This window comes from Pteropus medius, unplaced genomic scaffold (genome assembly GCF_902729225.1).
Source record: "Pteropus medius unplaced genomic scaffold, Ma_sr-lr_union100, whole genome shotgun sequence".
NCBI classification, from domain to species: Eukaryota; Metazoa; Chordata; class Mammalia; order Chiroptera; family Pteropodidae; genus Pteropus; species Pteropus medius.
In genome coordinates this window covers 28,377,871-28,401,719 of record NW_024350319.1, presented here as the reverse complement: position 1 = coordinate 28,401,719, position 23,849 = coordinate 28,377,871, and the positions used below count along the sequence as shown (strand labels likewise).

The 23,849-nt window shown below is 33.4% G+C and overlaps 1 protein-coding gene and 1 pseudogene across 5 annotated transcripts in view; one reads left to right on the top strand and one right to left on the bottom strand.

Annotated features, from left to right (window-relative positions):
* Positions 1 to 23,849, top strand: part of PPFIA2 (PPFI scaffold protein A2) — a 418,570-nt gene that overhangs the window by 377,489 nt on the left and 17,232 nt on the right. For all 5 annotated transcript variants that reach the window (XM_039838929.1, XM_039838927.1, XM_039838928.1 and 2 more), the window contains 6 exons: positions 6,479 to 6,560; positions 10,279 to 10,479; positions 15,285 to 15,347; positions 16,685 to 16,714; positions 18,476 to 18,669; positions 22,443 to 22,540. In XM_039838929.1, coding sequence (XP_039694863.1) covers positions 6,479 to 6,560; positions 10,279 to 10,479; positions 15,285 to 15,347; positions 16,685 to 16,714; positions 18,476 to 18,669; positions 22,443 to 22,540 — 668 coding nt within the window. The remainder of the gene's footprint in view (positions 1 to 6,478; positions 6,561 to 10,278; positions 10,480 to 15,284; positions 15,348 to 16,684; positions 16,715 to 18,475; positions 18,670 to 22,442; positions 22,541 to 23,849) is intronic.
* LOC120583493 (uncharacterized) lies at positions 1,013 to 1,131 on the bottom strand (annotated as a pseudogene).

Genomic DNA, 23,849 nt, shown 5'->3' with positions numbered 1-23,849 from the left:
AAATATCTTATGTAATGTTTGAGAGGGCATTTTCATCTCTTTCTGCATCTAACCTGGGTAATTGCTAAGCAAAATTCTTATTCTTTTTTTGAGATGCAATAAGTAGCTGGACATTAACCAAAATGTAGAATACTTAAAAATTGCCATATGATCAAGGATCCTAGGTGTTTGTCAACAGTGAGACTTTGTGGATTTCAATCTAGCAATCTTTCAAAAGATATTCTTGGCTAGATCATGCAAAGAAAAACGGAACATGGTGCAATGGATGAGCAAAGTCTCATCTCAGAGGCTTTAGATGTGGCCCATGCATTCGTTGCTAATTCACAGTCTCAATGAGTGAAGTGATGCTGACACTGTAAATTTTCAGATTTTAATTGTGGATTGCGATGATTACAAAATTAAAGGGGAAGGAGGTCATGATGTAGGCAAACAGGAAGATTTTGATAGTCAAAGAAGAAGGGAAAGAACTTACTAGCTCTGGAAAATGGTACTTGCAAAAATAGAATTAATCATGTGCAAATTATTGGCCAAAATAAATTTTAAATTCTCATTAAAAGTAAGGGAAGATGAGTTAAAGAAAGGTAAATCAAGACTAAATCGATTTTAGTCTTTATAATTCAGTTTGTAATCTAGACATTTGAGGAATCATTGTAGATTTTCAAATTTTGCTATGATAAATGGCTCACATTTATTGGCCATTTCCTTTGGGCAAATCACTGTTGTAATCACATGATATACATATTTTTTCTTATTTAGCTTTCATTCCAACCCTCTGAGGTTGGTATTGTTATCAACTTCATTTTACAGATGAGGAAACTGAGGCAAAACAAGGTAGCGTGGCTTGTCTATGGATGCATACCTAAGAAAAGAAGGCACCAGGAATTGAGCTCAGGTTTCTAATTTTATTTTTATTTATTTATTTATTCATTTTTTAAGTGAGACAATCCTTGGTTGACCTCACAGATTGCAAGGACCTTGTCAATTTACAATCCCTTATTTTTTTTATTTTTTGCACCTGCAGCCCCTGGTCTTCCTAGATGGTCTCTCATCCAAGTACTAACCAGGCCCGACCCTGCTTAGCTTCCAAGATCAGACAGGATCAGGTTTATTCAGGGTAGCATGGCCATAGACCAGGCTCCTAATTTTAGATGCTACTGTATTACCTGCTCTGCTATGACAGTAGATTTTTTTTTATGGCAATGTATTGAAAGGGTAAGAAGCCTAGGAAAAGGGACCAATTAAGAGGCTGAGGGGAAAAAATGTATGGTGTCACTAAAAATAAAAGGTAAAAGAAGATGAAATTTAAAGTATGAAGGGAAAATTGACAGGCATTCAATAGAAGGTGAAATGACCACCCTGAGTGGCAGAGGAAATGGTACTCTGTGGTATTTAGATAATCATATCACAAATTGGCAGTCCAAAAATAGCATCCGAGGCAAAATATTCTGAGAATAAAGTCTGTTTTCACTGACAGTGATGAATCATCTACATTGGGAAGAATATGGGAGAGACTACCACCCCCATGGTCTGTGACTTTTTTGAGTAACTAATGAATTTCATCTCTCAGAGTTTAACATTTTATTGAATCTGTCGATTTACAAGTTGTTCCCCCTACTGTAAGAACAGAAGAACAGGATTTTGTATGCCCTAGAACTAACTGACTTAGTTAGGCAGTCAGACATGTGATTTTCTATAGACCTTTTATGTGCTAGGTTGTCTTCAGCAAACAAAGAATAAAACCTACCAGATATCTGACTCAAAAAAAAAAAAATGATAAAGGTATTCTAGAGTAGAGCAATTAGTACTATAGAGCCTATGAAAGGAAGTAGTAAATATTGCCTGAGGGGTTAGGAAAGGTTGGCTTCAGAGAGGAATTATTTTCGTTGTTTCATAAAAATCAAGATAAAGTGAGTGAGAAGACAAGATGGGGAAGCATGTGGACCTTGTTTAGTGTGGCAGAAGTATACCTTACAAATACAAGCATACTCCACCAATTAGATCAAAACTGCAATAGTTGAAGAAAGACGTAAAACCTGAACAGGAAGAGCCAGACACTTCCATTTGGATTGAGCCATTTAAGCAAAAGTCATACTTGCTTAAATTAGTCTGGGTCAAGAAACTACAAGCCTGGCAAATGTTCTTGATTTACTTACATTTTTTAGATGCTCTCGATCCTTTATCTAGAAACCCTTGAGTCTGGTTATTACGTGGGTGCCCACACTTTGTTTCTGTCCTCATAGCAAGCACAGGCTTCCCTCTGCACATTTATGTATGGGCTTGCAAATTTTACTCACACATCTGAGTGTTCACCACATATTGGGCCTTCTTAATATGTCACATTCCAGCTATGATAAGTTGCAGAGATCTGTATTAAGAAAGGCTAAGGCTTCTGGGGAATCCAACAACATCCCTTTCATTACAGACCAGAAGCTATTTCTTCAAAATACTCAATAATTCAGGAGTTTTTTCTGATTCAAAATGAACTTCCCTTACAATACTGATTTTCTTTTTTGAGTTTTCACACAGGTAATGACAATCCTGTGCCTGACACTTCCTCTAAAAGGAAGAACTATTGATGGCCTCTAAAATCTAATTTAAAAGTTGAAACAAAAATGTATGCCCATAACTATAGTGATGCATAAATTATCCTTTTGGAAAGGATGGCAGATTAAATAGTAGATAGTCTGGAGAAAAATAAATAAATAGAAAAGAAATGAAAATGTTCCTTCAGGCCTGTATAGAAATACCGTAATTTTCAGACTCAGATTTATATTGGGGAATTGATCATAGCATTGCTCTTAAAAAATTGCCATTTGACCTTTCAACAAGTTGTATGCATTCAGAGAGAATGCATACCTTTCCACACATGGACTGGACAAACAGAGAATATCAGTATATCCAAAATGCCTGTTTGGGCAAAATCAGTTTTTTACTTAGTAGTTCCTAAACAGTGCAGGTCACTCTCTGGCAGTGACTCCAAAATATCTGATGAGAACTAGCATGCTCCTCTACATTTAATGCCACCTTTGCCCTTAATAATCTGTTAGGAAATCATCACATATTAAACTCAGTGATTTCCAACCATTGTAGCATTGTCTATATTGCTTTATTTTTCTAAAATTGCTTCTTTCTCACCCAGTAGGGCCAGATACATGTCTCTTATAAATTCTGTATGGTACATGGGTTTTTTGTTTGTTTGTTTGTATAATTGAGAAGAATTAATTTTAATATTGCTTTGAGAATTTCAGTGTACTTCTTGATAAGCCTTTTCTCTGGATTAAAGAAAAGCAGGTCTGGAGTTAGCATCGTGAAGCCCACATCCTGATATAAAACCCAGCCACCCACCCCTAATCTTCCTGTTTCTCTACAGTTTCAAGTGTGTTAGCTCAAAGGCCTCTACTTGGTTTTTAGCCCTACCAGCTGGGGACCAAAGAACAGAATCCACTGGACTTGAGCTCACTTATCTCATTAATTTTGCATACTCTCACTTAAGTTACTTTATGAGAATCTGTGATCTAAGCACAAGAAACAAAAGAAAATTAAAAAAAAAAAAACTTTTTCAAGAGTCACATTGCCAAATGATTTTCCAAACAATTATATGATTAGACTTTTCTTCAGAAATGGAATAGAACTATTTTGAGCACATTAAATCAGCTCTTAACCAGATTCCTATTAGGGGTCCTAAACCAGGTCAGACTCTTGGAATCCCCTGGAATGGGTAATATTCTGACAAAGTGGCTCAAAAAATGAACTAAAGAATACATTATGGGATACAATTTACTGAAACAAAAAGTAGCGGAATATAAACACTGACTGACTGTTCAACATTCAGAGCTGTTTAGTGAGTACTTCTTCTTTGCCTGACCATGTTCTAAATGCCCCAAATTCACCTTTGAACAAAATATATGAAACTTTGGTCCTCCTAGAACTTACTTTCTATATGATAGAGTGAGGAATAAATGACACTGTTAGAAGATAAGTGTCATGAAAACAATAAAACAAGGGATAAAGATAAGGAGTTTCTAGTTGGAGTTATGCAGGGGAAAGTAAAAGAGATTCAAAGAGAGGGTTATATTTGAGTAAATATTTAAAGTAGGTGAGAGAGTAAGCCACATGGAGATGGAGGGGACAAGCATTTCAGACAGAGGAAACAGTAGGTGCAATGGTCCTGAGGCAGAAGTGTGGGCTGTTTCCAGTTCACAGTAAGGCAACCTGTGTTGCTGGGTGAGAAGGCAGTTGAATTGGAGAGATGAAGAGGGAAGGGTGGATTCTAACAGCTGCACTGGCTTTTACTCTCAGTGATACAGAGAGTAATTGATGAGTTATGAGCAGAGAAGTTACATCATCTGACTTAAATTTTAACAAGATCACTCTAGCTTGTGTGGTACATTTTTTTCATTAGGGACCTAGTCAGAACTTTCACAATTAAAATGTTCTAACCTTTAAAAATAGCTGTTGTACAACTCATATAATCTATTTGTAAAAATGTTATGTGCATATTTACTTGCTTTTTTACTAGATGTATAAAAGAACAATTGCAAAGATGTACTTGTCTCTTTCCCTTTAATGCCACTCACCTGTCACATAACTGAAAATATTCCCTTCCCTAATGTATATAACATGCTGACTCTTAACTCTGCTCTTTAGCTCTGTGGAGGTCTACTTTAAATTTTCTTTTACATATTCCATGCCTCTGCCCCTCTACCCTTACTGCTTATCCTGCTTGGAACACCATTCCCATCTCTTTAGTACCTAACCTTCAAAGCTAGCACAGTTTCCACAAAGACTTAAACAATTGTTTTCATTCCTTTTAGCCCCTTTTCAAAAATCCTCACACTCAGAATGTGCATCACTAATTATTAGCATCTATTTGTATATGGTACTATGTTTTCAGTTTCGTGTGTTTACTTTTTCTATCAAACCAGGGGTCTCCTGGAAAAAAATGGGTCCATGTTTCTATTTCCACAAGTCTTAGCTCACAATATGTGTTCAATAAGTATCTGATGGTTTGTTGACCCTTCAACCCATTTCTATCAATATTTCTGTCACGGTGAGACTAGGCTATTTAAATCTGGTTTTCAGTAAAGGAAAGTCAAGAGGAAGCCTGAGGGAATAGGGTGATGGTAGAGCAAGCCAGGTGAAGAAGTCTCTTCTAGTTTTTACTGAGCTTCAGGGCATCATTGTTGCTGTTCACTTTCCCAGGTGCTGAAGAGCTTACTTGCAGAACTTACCCATGTTTTCCTTACTATCCCATCAAATGAAACAGCAGTATATTTATGTGTCTCTTCAGCCACTATAATGTCAATTTTTGTTTTACCTTCTTGCTTATTTTTCACACTACATTTTTGTTGGTAGCATCCATTGCAAACACAAAAATCTCGTGTCGAAAGGCATTTTGATTAAATAGTTTAACATATAGTCTACCTTGATGAGCAATTAATTGATTGATAACAGAAAATAATCAAATGTTTCATTTTGGAGTTCATATATGATATTAATGATGAATTCCTAAGCATAAAAGACACATTCAAAATAAAGCAATTAATATTTTTTTGTATCATTTGTTTACAAGATCAACGCATACTAAGAACAGAGAATACATTTTCCAATGTAGTCCTGGCCAGGTATATATCAACTTACGTTTCAAGAAAACAAATTTGCTATTTCAATAGTGAGCTATCTCAAATTGGTTTTATAAATCCATGTCAATTCTAAATGCTCATAGTGGAAACAGTGATTAAAGATGAATCTGTTGATGTTCTTTAAAACTTTTTGTTGTCAGAAACGACCATTAGTAGTCAGTGAGGGGTTTCACTTTCACTTAAAACAGAAGTGATTATAAATGAAAATAAGTGTACTATTGAATTTCACACCTTATATTGCTTCGTTGTGATGAAGTCAGTTTACCTGAGTTCTCTTCAAACCAGAAGTAATTTTGTAGTCTATACAAAGAACTAACTTGTATGATAGCCACCTGGACCCAGAGAACATTCTAAAATTAAGTACATCATTTGAATGGGGCTGAAATGACCAAATTTTTCTTCTGCCTCTATATACAGGCATTTTATCTACCATTGAAATATTAAAGGGAAGTGAACAAGGCAGATGGAAGAAGCCACATTTAGTTCATATAATATATGCCTGAATATGCATGTGTGGGCCATTTTCTTGTAAAAGGGATAAGATATTTGCTGATAATACAATTCTGCTTTGTAGTCCATAAATATTTAATGGTTGAATTTTAGTGAATAAATGTTGAGGGAAACTATTTTTAGATGTTAATTTTTCATTTCTAATAAAATCAATGAGTGATTTGCATGTATTTTTCAAAGGAAGAAGGCATTCTATTATTCTGTATTACCTCATAGAAAGCTTATGAAGGATTATTTTTTTTTTTAAAAAAAGTAATGTAATTAAAAATAATCACAACCATCTTTTTTCATATTACCTGACTAATAATCTTTGCTGTATACTACAGGCATGAACTTCTAGAAGAAGCTCGAAGAAAGGGATTACCTTTTGCCCAGTGGGATGGGCCCACAGTAGTCGCGTGGCTAGAGGTAAGAGAATTAAACCAATCATTAATAATTAGGTAGGTTTTTTAGAGAGACAAATAAAGGCAGATACCTAAAGTCATAGCTCTCCAAAAGTCTGGAAAAGTGCAAAAAGAGAATATTTTGCTTCAGCTAGGGACCCATGGACATTGTGATTTTACCCTTCTGCTTTCTTATGATTGTGACAGAAGGATACACCCAATAGGATAAAAGGAAATGTATCTAAATTTTACCCACTTCTTGTCTAAAGTGAGAGAAGAAACAAGTTTTGAGCCACACTTCTGTTGTTGCAAGAAAATGTCTGTGCCAGTCCATCAGTCCAGAGTCCTTTCTCATCAGCAGGCTACAGAGAAGAACAATCTCCATACTTAATTTAACACTTCCGTATTATCCAAAATATTACTGCCAACTAACTATGTAGAGAGCCATTCCTTTGCTTGTAGTTTAATTCCTGAACCTTATTTTCTCAAGCCTAGGAGCTAGCCAGGTTTAGACCCTTGGAATAAAGCAAAAGACTTATCTCTTCTCTTCTATGTCTAAACTGAATGGTATAATGAAACAAGGACTACATTCAATATTTTCTGCCCAACACAGAGGTTTGTAAAAATTAACTAATGCCTAAGCAGGTTAGAGGGCAGCAAGAGCTGACTAGGACAGTGAAGGAAATAACATATTTGACCACAAAGAGATCTTTTATGCTACTTGTAAGCCCCTTCCATTCGATTCTCTAAGTGAGCTTCTGGAAGCTGCTTAGGATATGCCAATGTCAGGGCAAAGAAAAATATAGGCTTTTCCTGCCTGGCATAGACAATTAGAACTCATTGTTTTAAACGACTTGGGATTATTATATCACCCACCTTTGTTCTCGTATTATAACCAGAGCTGACAAATTAATCAATAAGAAAAATTAAAACCTATTTTAGTTTTAAAAAATGGTTCTATATAGATAGATAGGAAAATATGTTTTGCTCTTTTTCTTGAACTAAGTGAAAGAGGCATGTCTTGCTTTATTTTATTCTCTCATATCAGTCAGGGAAATTTTTAGCAGTTTAGTGATCAGAGCTGCTTGTTCCAAACATGTCTTTAAAATTACTATATTTTAAAAATCAATTATACAACAAAATGCTCAAGGAAGATATCTCAAAATTGATAGCTATTCTTTGTTCAGTTCCACTCTAATAAAATGAACTACAGTTTGACAGTTAGCTGCTATTTTGGCAAGTGATAAACAATCCTTTTGATGATTAAAAAAAAAAAAAGATTTACTGACATTAAGGGGCTAGAAAATGACAAGCAAGTGAAGTTTGTGCTAATTAAACCTATCCTGAGCACACAGAAATTGCTCATAATGTGCTTCCTAAAGTGACTCAAATTATAAAATGGAATAAGCAGGGTGAATGAGCCAGGTGATCCAATGAATGAGAGCTCTTAACTCTCACCTCTGTTAGCACTTCCTGTGTATACAACCTGCTAAGAATGATGCTAAGTCTGATGCTTCACACACCATTTATCCACATCAAAAACTTTTTAAAAGTCTAATCAGGGATGACATTGATAACAATGTATTGGCAAGCATTTGTATAAATCCAAAATTTCTACAAGTTTTTTTTTTTAATGGAAATCCAAATACCTTGCTTAGAAAAGAGGAAGTAGAATATAATTAGGATCCAGTGCAAGTATATTTAATTGTTTAGTTATTTTGAAAAACTTGAGTTTATAAACTAAGAAGTCAAGTCCCATCTTTGGTAGTATCTAGTCATACCTGTGAAGGTAGGGTTAATTCCTTGTGCCTAATCTGCCGGAAAAATATATAAATAATTCAGTCATGCACTGTACTTAGATATCTTCTCTCCTTTCTTTTATCCTAGTCACAGCCCAGGCTGCACTGACTCAAAAATTTGGCTTTTGTTTACTTGTTTTTTTCCCCTTTAGAAACAAGTAGCCTTCCAATGTGACAGACTTTTTTTTTTTTTTTAATAAAAGGATATCTATATTAGTTATCTATTACCACGTAACAAACTATATCCAAACTTAGCATTTGTTTTCCTCATTGCTTTTGCGAGAAGAACCTGGAATGGCTTGGCTATTACCTCTGTTCAAAGTCTCCCACAAGGCTGGAATTATGGTGTACTCCAGGGCATCAGTCATCTCAAGACTTAACTTGGGGAGAATACACTTCCAAGCTGCCTCATGTTTTCACAGTCATGATTCAATTTCTTGCTAGCTGTTAGCCAAGAACATGTCCCTTGCCAGATAGGCATCTCCATTGGGCTACTCACAACATGGCAGCTGGCTTCCCCCAGAGCGAGAGCTCCAAGAGGAAGTGGGGGAGGACTAGCAGGAATGAAGCCACTGTCCTTTTATAACCTAATCTGGAAAGTGACATCCCATCACTTTTGTCATAGTCTGTTCCTTAGAAATAGGTCACTCAGTCCAGTCTAAACTTAAAGGAAGAGGATTACACAAGGGCAGGAATGTCAGGAGGAGGAGATCATTAGGATCCATCTTAGGAGCTACCTAACACAATGCCTTAGATTATTAATGTTGAATCTCTTCACTGTACAAGTGAGAAAAATAAGGCTGAGGTTTAGGGGGTTACACAACTCAGTGATGACAGGGAAGGAAACAGAGTCCAGACCTTCCGATTCTTGGTCCAATGCTCTTGGCTTCGTATTTTGCTGATTTCTAAGTTTTTTCTCTTTCTCTTACTCTCTCACTTTTCTCACTCTAATGTTCTCTCTCTTTTTGCTCAATCTGTTCATATCAACAAATAAAATAGCCCCCCCAAAATCAGTATTTTGGTCATTGAAAAACCAAGGTTTAAACTGCTCACTTGCACATGCCCCACTTCTTACTCGTAGCTAAGTAAGAAGTATGGCTTCTCACCCATAGTGCCAGATGAAGGGAAAGTAAAAAGAAGATTCCTTTTTTAAGATGATGTAATTATGATCCTACCACATGCGTGTGAGTTGGTATTCACCAGTGCTGTGTCAGACACTGTGCTGTGCTCATTGCACTACTGATTCAGTTGTCTTTCAAGAGCATCCAAACAAAGTTGAAAAAATTAAAATCTCTAATTTTTAATTTTGTTAAAATTATTCATTTTGTTACTCTCTTTAGCTAACTTTAGTATCTTTCATTAGCATATTTCATTCTCCAAAAATATGTTTATATAGAACATCTAATTAAGTTCACACAGCTATCACATGGTATAGGTTAGTACATGAGAAATGCAGCTTAGCTACACTGCAGGCTTTGATCAAAATCATATGGCTGGAGGTGGTAGAGCTGTCTCTTTCTGTACATTCAGAATTTCTCTGCACTCAGAATTCAGAAGGAGAGTTATAAATTGAAGTCACGTATTAAACATTGATTGCACCTTCACCAAACACAGCCTGTAGCTATTCTTCTTGTCCTAACCCCAAGAGGGGATTTGGTGTTGTGCAACTATTATTTTTTATCTTTAATAATGAAAATTAGTTGTTAAATTGCAGACCCTGGAGACTTGATTTCAAGTTTTTATTTCTATCACTGCCTAGCTGGTATTTTTAATAAATCACTTAATACCCTTGTGCATCTATCTCCTATGGGGAAAATAATAATAGCATCTATCTCATGGGATGGTGGCAATAAAAGGTACTTCAAATAATGCCTAGCATATAAGAGACACTAAAATTTTATTATTATTATAATCTGTGCACACACTTTTTTCTCTGTCCAACAGCTCTGGTTGGGAATGCCTGCTTGGTATGTAGCAGCTTGCCGAGCCAACGTGAAGAGTGGTGCTATCATGTCTGCATTATCAGACACCGAGATTCAGAGAGAAATTGGAATCAGCAACCCTCTGCATCGCTTAAAACTGCGATTAGCAATCCAGGAGATGGTTTCCCTAACAAGTCCTTCAGCTCCTCCGACATCCCGAACTGTGAGTCAATGTGTGCTCCTTCGCTCCCCCAGTACTGGGCAAATAGCATCTCTAAGTCCACAGAGCAAAATGGTGGCAGCATACATTTCTTGTCAGCATGAATTACTCTGAAAAGATTTAGCTTGCTCTTCATTTAATGGTGCTGCTACTTTCTTAAGGTTTCAACTGAGGAATTATGATTCCTATCAGACTTGAAGGCTGCAACTAAGATAGACTTTTGAGCTAGTCTCTAGACTAAAGTTTGGATTTTTCTCCCAAGCAACAAAACCCCAAGTTTACTCTTTTTCAGGGTATACATTTTTAAATGTAATTCAATATAAAATTTTTATATATATTTATTGATTTATTATTTATATTAATTACCTATTTATAATCTTTTTCATTTTTCTATAAGATTATAGAAATATTCATCTTTTTATTAATGTCTCAAACTCTTTATTCATAGAAGATGTATGCCTTTTGCCAAATATTGATGCAAGTTACATAAGAGATAATTTAAATCGTGTCTATTTGCTTTAAAAAATTATCTACTGAGTGCTTTTTCTTCCTTTTACTCCATCTACATGGAAGTATTTACTCATTTATAATAGATTTCAAATACGATTTGCTTTGCATAAAAAATTTACATTTTAACTTTTAGTAATGAATCCACTGCATAAAATGAGGATGAAAGCATACAAAAGCATTTTTTTAAAAGAAATGCTATCATGTTTTAAGATTTGCCTTTGTCTGGTCTTTCCAAACCATTCAACTTAGTGTTCATTTTTGAGCCAAATTTCTTTTATTTTTTGCTTTATTTAATATCAATTTAAATTGCCTAATTCAAAGAAAGGTAGTAGATATAGATCAGTTTGGAAACAAATATAAATGACCTTTGGTAAACATATAATTTAGCAAATTAGAGCAGAAGTGTCAGGCATGAGGTAGGTATCAGTCAGCAAAATCTAAAGGGCAAAGAGAGATAATTTATTAAAATAAAGATTTGCTTGGGCGGAGAGCACTTAACAAAATTTCCAATGATATTGAAGTAATAGCCCACATTAGTGATGTACTTATTAAGTGTCAGTTCCTGTTCTAAGTGCTTTGCATGTAATAATTCATTTAAGCCTCTCAACAACACTATGAGATAGGTACTTTTATTATATCTGTTTTGCAGTTGTAAAGACTGATGCACAGTGAGGTTAAATGGCTTATCCAAGGTCATACTCTTATGTGCTTTTGCCCAAGAGCCTATGCTCCTAACAAGTATATCTCTTCCTTCCTGCACTCTCCCAGTTTCCCTTCTCTTTACAGCATTCTTCCAGTCTGCCTTGGTTTCCCTTTTCATTATTACTAACCTCATAAGCCTCAATCTTTGGTGTAAATTAGATGAGATATAAATATCTAAATACTAGTCATTATAATGGGAAATATTTCTCCTCTTATAATGAGAAATATAAATTCAGAAAAGAGAATGTGCATCTCAGGCATATTGAATGTGGAAAGTAAATTTCAAGTCAATTTACTTTGTATTTCAATTATAAAGTAAAAATACCTCAAAATAACCTAAGTAGTAATAGAAGTTACTTCCAGCTAGGGAAGGTTTAAGATTATTCTGAGGTCTGATTGCTTTACTTATTTTATATTTCTGACAGCAAGAGAATTAATTATTTTCTCCTAATTAATTTTTATAAATTATTTATTAAGCTCATTTTAATATTTATTTTATGTCATAACTCTCCCCTGAATGATTTAATTGGGTAAGTGATTTAATCTTCAATATCCTTTAGGAATTTTTCTTCCAGTTCTCATTTGATAATACTATTTAAATATCCTACTCCATCTGGACCATAAGATGAGGCAAAGAGGTACCTCAAACACAACATTTAAGGAAGTATTCACCGTCAGGAGCCAACCCTACACTTGCAAAACCCTGAAAGTGAGTGGTTCCTTAAATTTAGTCCCCTTGGCACCTGGCCTGCCTCATCTTATTCCCAGCCCTGTATCAGAGCATATCATATCATAATATGAACTTTTCAGTATTTTTCTAGTGTGAAGTATGTAATTTTAGCCCACTTAACAAAAGTAGAGTCTAAATTTTAGAGAGTTTTAGAAAACGTCCTAGGGTAGTTACTGAAAACTGACACTGCTGGAACTCATACCTCTTGATTATAATTTGTTAAATTGCCGAATACTCAAAATTTTATAAATCACCTGTTAGATTCAGCTGATATTAGCCCCGCCCCCGCCCCGCCGCCCCCAACACATACAAAAATGACTGCTGGTTTGCATTCTGCAGCTCAGTAATTAGAGATTGTAGTATGGACTTCCAAGGGCAGTGAGTAGATGATTTTCAGTGGCTCTCATTGAACCACAACCAAATTATATGATGCTATTCCTTTATGCTTTTCCAACTTACTTTTTGCACTGTCTTTATTCTCAGACCCAAGGCACCAGTGTCTTTATCTCCTTTGGTTGCTCAAAGCCTCCCACGCTAGCTAGTCTCTAAGATAATCTCTTTGTTAAAGCTCTCATGCTCTAAATCACCCCTTTATGAATTGCCTAGATGAAATCTCCACCCCTTAAATTGGTGGTGAAAAGAAAGAAATCTGAAAAACATAAACATCTGAGCTTGCTTATAAAATAAACTTGTTAAAATCTCTAATAGTAATTGATTGGGCTGTGTAGAAGCCATTTTATAAGTTACTTTACAAGATACTAGAGCATGCAATGCTTCTTACAAGTAAAACTGCAGATCAAAGGTGAACAACTAACATACAATTTTAGAAAGATTGCCAGCCGTAGTTTAGAAAATTGCTCTGGGTATATGCTCATTTTGCATATAAAGATATAGATAAAACCATAGCTTCCAGCATCTTGCCCATCCCAAAATATGGTAATAGCCTGGCAAATATAGACTTTAAGATAAACTGTAAAAGGGATAATACATGTATGTATTCCAGGATGAGATAATACTGGTCAAGTTTCTTATACGAGGAGGGAGATCTTTATTATTCTGAGTCACAATTAATGTAGAGGCTACAGAAATCATTATAAATTAATATTGGCTTAAATAAATTTCCTCTCAGGTAATCACTGAAGCTCACTTCGAAAACAATATAGGCACTAGGGCAAAGTAACTACTGAGTACAAAGAGAATGTGACAGATGAGTATAAAGTTCTTTTTAGCATAGCACGCTCCTCATGCAGTCAATAAAAGCAATTTTTTCCAAATGATTTAATGATTAAATTTGTATTTATATGTAATGTAATATAAATATGAAGTTGTATTTATACACAACTTTCTGTTTATAATAAGCATCATTCCCAAAAACTGGGAGTAGTGGGGAAAGGCTTTTAATGACGGATGACTTCTGTATTCTAAATATATTTTACAGGTGTATGCAGTTTTATCTTATAGGAAAAAAATCAGATATACTTTTTTTTCCAAATGGTAGAAGAATGAGAATTCTGTACATATATATGCCTATTTGGGGGGATTTTTTATGCCCAAGTGATTTACTTATAATTATGAATATTTACAACTCAACTCCCTTTTGTTACTCAGTTATATATATAAGTAATTTTCTTATGTATGAAATTCCTCTTATATTGAATTATATTCATCATTTTATTTTGTATGTAGTAACTTTTTAAATTATATTAAATTGTATTATTTATGATAGAAGGAAAATCAAACATGGTACTTATGTGAATGGTAGAAAAGGCCAAAGAGAATGATGGTGGTAACATGTTAGGGTATCAACCATCAGTTTTTTAAAACTATACCCCTTCCAGAGCAAGCAACAAGCAATAAGTAGGTTGTAAATTCCGTTGTAACTATAGGATTGATGTACTCGGACAACCTTGTAAAGTCTGTAAAGACTTCTCAATGAAGTGGTAGAAGTTGATGAGAAGTGGTTCCCAATGGTCATTACCATCAATGATGTGCTTGATCTTTATGTTACCACATGGACTTTGGTTTAGAAATTGTACATTATTAAATGTATAGAATAAATGTCATGGGTTGTTTCATTTAGAAAGTAAACGAGATATCAGAATAGAATAGTGCCTGCTAGAGAGAAAATTTTCTTTTACATCATGTTCTCTATAATGGTATAGGAGACTGCTGAAAACTTAGAAAACTTAGGTTTTGTAATTTCTGACAGTATTCAGTGAGGCTGAAAAATACCTTTTATTAAATCAAAAATAGGATTTCACTTCTTTTTCCTCTATAAGAATAGGAAAAAAAAAAACATGTTTACTGAATTGTAAAAGGAAGAACACATTTGGGAAAAGCTGACATTGGTTTCCAGACAGGTAATGACAATGCTTTCAGCTTTGTATTGACGACCAATTTTCTCTTTCCAAGGACATCGAAGACTCCAAACTCTGTGGATCAAATATTGGTAATAACACAACAAAGCACATGCACTTTTGTTTTCTGAAGAAAAAATAAAAATACACTCTTCTACAGATCAACTGTAATCAGTTCTCCATGATTACAAATAATGGATCTAATAGCCACATACCTTTGAAATACAAATTTTGATTAAGCCTTTTTCCTAATTCAGAAGCACAGAAGTGTCATTTAAAATCTATCTCACATGAGCTTCACAGCATACCTCTTTCTATTTAATCTTTTTAAGTAGAAGAAAAAGGGAGCTATGAACAAACCAGCAATGCTGTCTCTCTCGTGCATGCTGTAGAGGCAGGAGCACTGTCGTGTTGGTGTGGTGCTGTTAATTCACAGTGGTGCTGCCTTTCTTCTTTACCACTGCTCCCCTCCCTGGATCCTGCTGCTTCCCTCTGGGCCTCCTCACTAGCCTTCAGGCAACGTTTGGGTGACCCATGAAGAAATGGAAAATCTTGCAGCTCCAACGAAAACGGTTAGTCTTTACAGCCCTGTTGAACGTGAGGAAAGTTATTTTGCTGCTATGTGGATGAAAAACCTATTTTATTTACTATAAATGAAAGTAATGGGGTACATTTACATAGTGATATGCAGCGATAACAGTTTTTATTATGGTTTTATTTTATTTTGTTATGATAACTTGGACATTTTTAAAGGAAACAGTGCTAGATTGTTATATTGTAGTTGATATCATATCTGTAATATGCAAATAACAATAATTTAATAACAATTTTTTATTCATTTTTCAACATTGGTAACAAATATCACTTAATATTAGGCACATTCATAGGTAATATATATTACCAAACCCAATTAAACTCGTAATAGAAAAGTTCAGATTGAATACTAGTTTTTAATATAATTATTTAGTTTCTTGTACTTTACCATCTCAGATACAGAGCTTGACCTCTCCACACTCACAAAAAAATATATATTCTGTTCATTTGGTATTCAAAGCACAGGCTTAAAGAAATTCTTGCGGCTCTGATTGTAATTGTCCACTTTAAAAATATATATAGCCATTTTAAATTTTAAGTTACAAAGTTGGAGATGACATGCATTTTATCCTCAGCAACTTTTTAAAACTTTAATACCCTTTCAGTTTTATCTCGGCTTGAAAAATTGATTATCTAGTTTGTGATAGATAAAAATGTCAATGTTACTTACATTTCTGGTTTAGCTTATTGCGTTCGATTTTGTCTTTTAGTTTTGCTTGTTTGTTGGCTGTTATTGAAATCTATTTGATCACCACAAAACTTTGTTAGAGAGATGCAGCTACTTTTTCCACTTCAATTTATTTTCTATAAGATTTCTCACATGTGTGTGTATGAGTGTGTATACATAACGACAAACTTTGTATACATTCATATACAGCATGGTCTACCATATAGCCTAGGTGTATTGTAGAGTATACACATATAAAATATATAATACATGAATACTATACACATTTGTGTATTATATATTTGCATGCATATGTTCAGAAATTTTTATTATAATTTAATTACATTTGGAAATTTACACACTTTTTAAGAATTAAAAAAGGTTTACAATTACCAGACCAAATGTATCATGAAAATCCATATGTCATATGAGTGTGTTTAATTAGAATTAATTAAAAACTATGTAACTGTCCTAGAACTGCTAAATTGATTACTATAGATCTGAATAAGAATCTGTGTGTTTAGCTGCCTATGTCATAATTAACATTTTCAATAACAATTTTGCTTCTGCTACAAAAATTTTACTGTATTTATTTGAGATTAATTTATGCTTATCTGCTTTATTAATCATTCCCTGCTGCTAACACAGAAAGAATCTGAGGAAGGAAGCTGGGCCCAGGTAGGAAATTCATATGCTTTAAAACAATGAATATCATTAGTATGCTCTGAGGATATAAAATAAAAAACTGTTGTATGTCATAATATTATAAATCTTCATTTAGCTTAAGATTAGGCTAATATGTATATTTGAACTTATGTTTAATTATCTAACTTTTTAAAACACCATATTTCACAGAAAAGATGATTATCATTTCATGTCTAGCCTCTTTTTAAAGGAAAATTTCCTTTCTTCTTCAAAAGAATGAACTATAACTTAAATTTCTCTGAAATCATCCCTGAATGTCTTTAAACAGGAATCATTCAAGTTAGATATAAGGTGGGAAGGATTTACAAAAACGTGATTTGGAATCACTATGCTTTAAAATATAACAGAAAATGTGTGAGGATTGGGGTTGGAGGAACGTTGTCAGCATTGCAACTACAAGTCAGAAGTTACTCCCATTTAGTGAGATAGCAATACAAGATACGCTCTTGTGCTTTGAACAAATATGTATGTTTGCAAGGAAGTTATGCATTTTGAGCATTTCCACATGTTGTATAACTGAAAGAATTACAGTCATGCGCTGCATAATGACACTTTAGTTAATGACATACCACATATATGACATGGTATACCATATAGCCTAGATATGTAACAGGCTACACCATCCAGGTTTGTTTAAGTACACTCTATGATGTTCGCATAACAATGAAATTGCCTAAGGACACATTTCTCAAAATATCCCCATCATTAGGTGGCTCATGACCATAGTATATTATAGTTAATGTGATTCAAACCTTTAACTATAAGGAAATATTTTGGTAGTTATTACTAGGACCAATATTTAAACATTCAGTAAATTAGGGTTGCATTAGGTTTTGACTTTGGTAAAAATTTCATTTTTAAAAACACACACAAAAGAAGCAGAGAACCTAGATTTTCATTACAAATATATAATTATAATTGTGAATGTGTAATTTAATAAGGACAAAACACTCTCAAATTAATAGAGCAATAATCTTTTTTAAAAATTGCTTTAGAAGTGATGGTAGATTCTGCTTTCATTTTCACTGTTAATGAACAGTATTTGGTAAGGTCAGCTCATATCGTTATATTAAAGAATTACATTATCATCCTTGGTTTTTGATTATGCCCTGCTTCCTTAAGTACAGTCTATATTGATTGATTTCTAAAACAGACTGATTCTTTCCTGTGATATTTATGGAATATGACTGCATGCTTCACTAGGTAACAGTAACGTCCATGTAGAGCTTTAGCATTCTGTCTCTCTAGCCTTGTTGCTCTCCTTTCTTTATTCCTTTACTGAGGTTCTTATTTTCACATCAAGATTTGCCATTACGCTGTACCAATGGTAATAACATTGAAGAGAAGGAAATGGCGAAGTATTAGTTGACAGATAAAAATAAAATAAATTAAATTAACCTATTTATATAAAGAACCTTTAAGCTCAGCATTCATATATACCATTAATTTTTACATTATATTACATTAATTAGTACATTTTTATTACAAATGTATATTTGTATACAATGTAATTCCATTTGAGAATATAAAGTGAATATAATCGTTTTCTGTAGGCAAGTACCTTGATAACATCTACACAGAGTTCCATTTTGTACCAAAGTAAATCAAATATTATTTCTGCTTTATTTCCATATATGATAGTAATTAAATATCTGTTATAATAATAGACAATATCCTCCAATTACCAACTCATTTTACTGGCTCAGAAACTTGACTGCTATAAAACAATTCTAGTGTCCGGTTTTTCTACAGACCCTGGCATATGGAGATATGAACCACGAGTGGATTGGAAATGAATGGCTTCCCAGCCTGGGGTTACCTCAATACAGAAGTTATTTTATGGAATGCTTGGTAGATGCAAGAATGTTAGATCACCTAACAAAAAAGGATCTCCGTGTCCATTTAAAAATGGTGGATAGTTTCCATCGGTAGGTTTTATACAAAGCGTAATAAAGTAAAACAATAAATAATGTATATCACTAGAACAAAAAGAGATGTTTAAGGAAGAGCACATGTGCTATTCAAAACCTCTGTCTATATCTACTTGGCAAAATATTTGCATACAGCAAATTGCAGGGACGATCGAATGTAGAGCTGTGTGCATATTATATGCCCAAAGCTTATAAAACTGTACATTTGTAAAACTCTCATGCAACATAAATGTTTGTTTCTGTAACTTTAGGAAACCCCGTGTTGTGATTTGTATCTGTGTATGTGTTTATATTAGAAAATTATTTGTTAATAATAAAATTAAGTCAGTTTCAACTCTAAATATTATATTGGTATGAATTATGTAATTTAAGGATATAGGAGAAAAAATTTTGAGAAGGAATTCTCTGAAAAACACTTTGTGTTTTGTATCTTTTAGTATATTTGCTTATTTGTACATTAATTTTAAGGGAAAAAATGGGTTGCGAGACGCTGTGAGAACATAGATGAATAAAATGCAACTTCATTGTTCAAATTCTTTACAATCTAAGGGCTAACAAAAGACTTGTAATAACATGTCATAATTATTATATTGTAGCCTTATATTTCTGTAGATTATGTGAAAAATTGTCAGTTGGATTATGATTGTTTCATATATAATTGATTATGATGATAAATTAATAAGATCTAGATGGTTTTGGCTTGGAAACTATTTGGTCACATCCTGCCCAACATTTAATTAGGGACTGAAATAAAAATGGTATGAAAGTCAGATATGATGATATAAAAATTAGATAAAAAGATAATAATTAGGGATCTTTAATCAAATTTATAGAGCTATTTTGAATTTTAATACAGTTATTTACACTTGGATTAAATTTAGTGGATAAATATAACAGTTTTTAAAACCATTAAGATGCTAGATGGGCAATCCATGGTTTAAAAACAGTTCAAGTGAAAAAGATATGTGATTTATAGTTGACACAAATCTCTCAGTTTTGGTTAATGGCTTGACAAGGAATATTTGGATTAGGTTTATTGGCAAGCAGAATGATAGCCTTACCATATGGTAAGAAGATGATCAGAAATTGTGTTAATTTATTGATATTAAATTGTTATTAATAAAAAGGTATAAGTCTGGTGTAAGGACTGAAGAAATTAAAGATTTAGCTTGGTTATGAGAAGACTTCAAATAGGTTTTCTTATGTTGTAATATAATTATGTGAGGGAAAAATAAGTACATGCTCTGTTGAACATGTACTTTTCGAGTTCAAGTAGGTGTAGATATTCAGGTGAGTGATTTATGTTCAACAGAAAAAACAACTTTGTATCGCTCTCGATAGTCCTATAGCATACATATTTTAGGTAGTGAGTTCTCTGTCACTAAACATTCAGGCCCTCACATTTTGTGTGGTTGCATTAAACTTTTGAATACTAGTTTTAATGGCACACTTGTGCTTTTTCCCATTCTTCACTAGGTCTGCTTTTAATCACTTTATTGTCATGGTAGGAATGATTATTTCGAAAATCAAGATTTCTTTTTTTAAAAATAATAAAAATTATTCAAATGTCAGGGTTCTTGTTTGTTCTGGGAAATACACAAGCTTCATCTTTATGCTATGCTTAGCCCTACTTGAAGAAAGTTGTACCCAATTGCATGCTGCATCTCCTTGTCTTTACAGCCCATTTACCATCTGACAGACATTATTAAAATAATATATACCGTTCTTATAGCATAAATTTTATATTACATGTAAAAACTTGGCAGAAACTCACCAAGAGCCAATGATTTAATCTCAAGCTGCTTAATATCTATGGTGTTATTATATCAGCATTATATGGTATCCCACTGAATTAGTTTGCTGGGCCTGCCATAGCAAAATACCACAGATTTGGTGGCTTAAACAACAAATATTTATTTTCTCCCAGTTCTGGAATCATGAAATCCAAGATCAAGGTGCCATCAGGATTGGTTTCTTCTTGGTTTGCAGATGGCCACTTTCCCATGCTATCTTCACATGGTCTTTCTTCTTTGTGTGTGCTTCCCTAGTTTCTATCTGTGTCCAAATTTCCTCTTCTTATGAGGATACCAGTCAGGCAGAATTAAGGCCTACCTAATGGCTTTATTTTAACTTGAATACCTTTTTTAAGACCCTATCTCCAAATACAGTCAAGTTCTGAAGTACTACATGTTAGGATTTAAATACATGAATTTGGGAGAACATAATTCATCCCATAACACCCACTTAATGCAGATTTCTTTTTATTTTCCTCTAATTCTGAAATATTTAAGCTCAACACACTATTAAAGTGTAGGGCTTAGAATTACAACTAACACTCAGAAGTAACCTGTGTATATGGCCAGTGTGTCTCTTTAAAGTTGTGGGTATTTCTAAATGACCAAGAAATCACTAATAATCAATGCTCTTTACTCTTGAAGCCTAGAAATTCTTTTTTCCTATTATACTCTTCGACATCCTTTTTATCTAATATCACCAAGACTTCTTCCTTCTTCTCTTTGAACATCTATTTTATGGATTTTCTTTTTATGCTCGTGGCTATTGTCTTTGTTGTGACCATTATTTTGGCAACATTGACACTGTAATTGATTTCCTCGTCCCTTAGCATTACCTATTTTTCCCATCTCCTATTTTGCTACCAGATTATTCTTTCTTAAATTAAATTTTTTTATTGTCTGGGTGGCTCCATAGTGTAGTGGTTAGCACTTCTGCTTTACATGCAGAAGGTCCTGGGTTTGTGCCCCAGGTGGAGCGATGAACCATACTCCCAGTGTGCCAGGCCCTGGGTGCGTGCTGCTAGCACATGGGAGGAGACGCCCCACCTTCAGAGATCCAGTTCTTAAGGGGAGACGACAACATCTGTAGGTCAGGGGTGGACGTTGGGGGGTGGGTGGGAATTAAAGAGGGGAAAATTTTATTGTCTTTCATTCTCCTGTGAAAATTACCCAATAATTCTTTATCACCTGGATGTATTCCACACTTACACTGAATGTAAGGTTTCCTTAATATAACTCCACTCTGTATATGTAATTGTATTCCTCCTGACTTCCTAGCATGAATTTCAACTCAGGACAGCTTGTCTCACTATCACCACACATTTAAGTTTTTATACGCAATCCCCATAATTATTATGCTCCATTTTCTTTAATAACCCTTTCTTTGCACCTGATCATTTAATGATCAGTCAATTTTCTGCTTTTCTACATATCCTTTCTAGAGTTTCAATGTCTGCTGATTTATTTGTTCCTTTCACATGATTCTGTATGATTTAGTGTTGGTGGCTATTCATTTTGGTGTTTGTTTCTCTATGTTATTACTTAACTTATTCACCTTTTCATATTATTGTTCTCATCAGCTTTAAAAGAGAGTATCCGTTTTTTATATATTCTTTCCTATCTCCATAATAATGGTATTTAAATTCTTTTCAAATTAATAAAATATTCATTTGTTTACAAATAGTATCAAAATAGCATAATGGAAGACAAAGACAAATGGATGAATAACATAATCCATTATTATTTTCAAGACTATAGTTTTCTCATTTTGAATTTTTTTTTACTCTTTACAAACACTGTGTGCTCAGTTAAAATAATTACAATTTTATTTTCCTCCAATACTAAAGGACTTAGTTACAAATGCAATTTATTAACCTGTTGCCCTAAGAAGTAGTATGTAGTGTTGACTATACTTAAAGAATATTCTTCATCTGCTGAGTAAATTCAATCTGCTTTTTCTTTTTAAAAAAATAACAGAACAAGTTTACAGTATGGAATTATGTGCTTAAAAAGGTTGAATTATGACAGAAAAGAACTAGAAAGAAGACGAGAAGCAAGCCAACATGAAATAAAAGGTAATAATGTCTTCCTTTCATATTGAATGCCTTTTTTCTCAAGTTTTTAGCTTTCATTTTTATGAATCTAAAGTGCCGTGTGTGTTACACTGAACATTAAGTAACAAATATTTGACTAGAATAGTGACATCATTATTTCTTTTTCATTACTTTTATGATTAAAACACAGAAAAGAATTTCATCATTTTATAAAGTAAATATTTCATTTGGGGAATAGTCATGATTTTTTTAATTGAGATTTATTCCTCTGTACCTATTAATTATACATTCTGTTTGTTCTAAACATGCCTCCATGTAGATATTTTTGTCAAACTTTTAATAGAACATTCTCATTATGATTCAGGGAAACATGGTATATAATTTATTTCTGGTAGTTTATCTTTGGCTTATATCATTTGAATTTTATTTCAGTGCCCAGAAATTTTATTTGTGTAATATAGTTATAGAAATTACATAGGGATTTTGTATGAAAGTTACATAGGAATTTTACCCCTATAAATGAGACTAGTCCATTAATAATTTTAGGTAGGAATAATTTTAGAAGAATTACTAACTGCTGAAACTGTAATGTGTACAAAAATGATTGATTTGAATGATAAGAAAAGATACTCTCTACTAGATTTATGGCAAAAGTATTATATTTAATAATTAACTCCCTAAATGTTGAGAAATACCTTACTATACAGAGAAAAGAATTATTTAAAAAGAATAACATAGGCTATCCTTATTTATTAGTGATCACTTTATTTTTTCTTTTCGTTATTGAAGGAACATTTAATCTTTGAGTATAAGATATAAGTATCTACAGGCCTTTTTTGGTAAAAAATCATCAGTTTGTTTATAAATGTCCATTTATATTTTATAAAGGGAAAAAAAGGCTCATTGAAGGAAATGTAACCAAATATTTTTGAGGAAAGTTTTGAGTACAAGCAAAATAAACTATTTAGTAACATGTCCGTTTACTGTTTCCTACGAATCAATATGTGGGAAGCATTTCATCAAATTCAATAGGTGTTTGTTTATACATTAATTGTTTAAAGTTAGGCATGAATCTCTTTGTTTTCAGCTTCACTTTCTTTGGGTCTTACTTTAGATATGAAAATAGTATATATTACATGTTACCCTTTCTTCCATATTTAAGCTTAACACAGTTTTGTTCTGTATTTAAGATCATCTATCTTAGACTTCTATAATTTTATTTGTGATAAAAAATGTCATAAATTACTTTAATCTTTGTCAGTTTCTGGACAGTGCATTAGTCTTAGCAGAATGGGCTTGAATGCATGTGGTAATTTGTCAAGAATAGTTT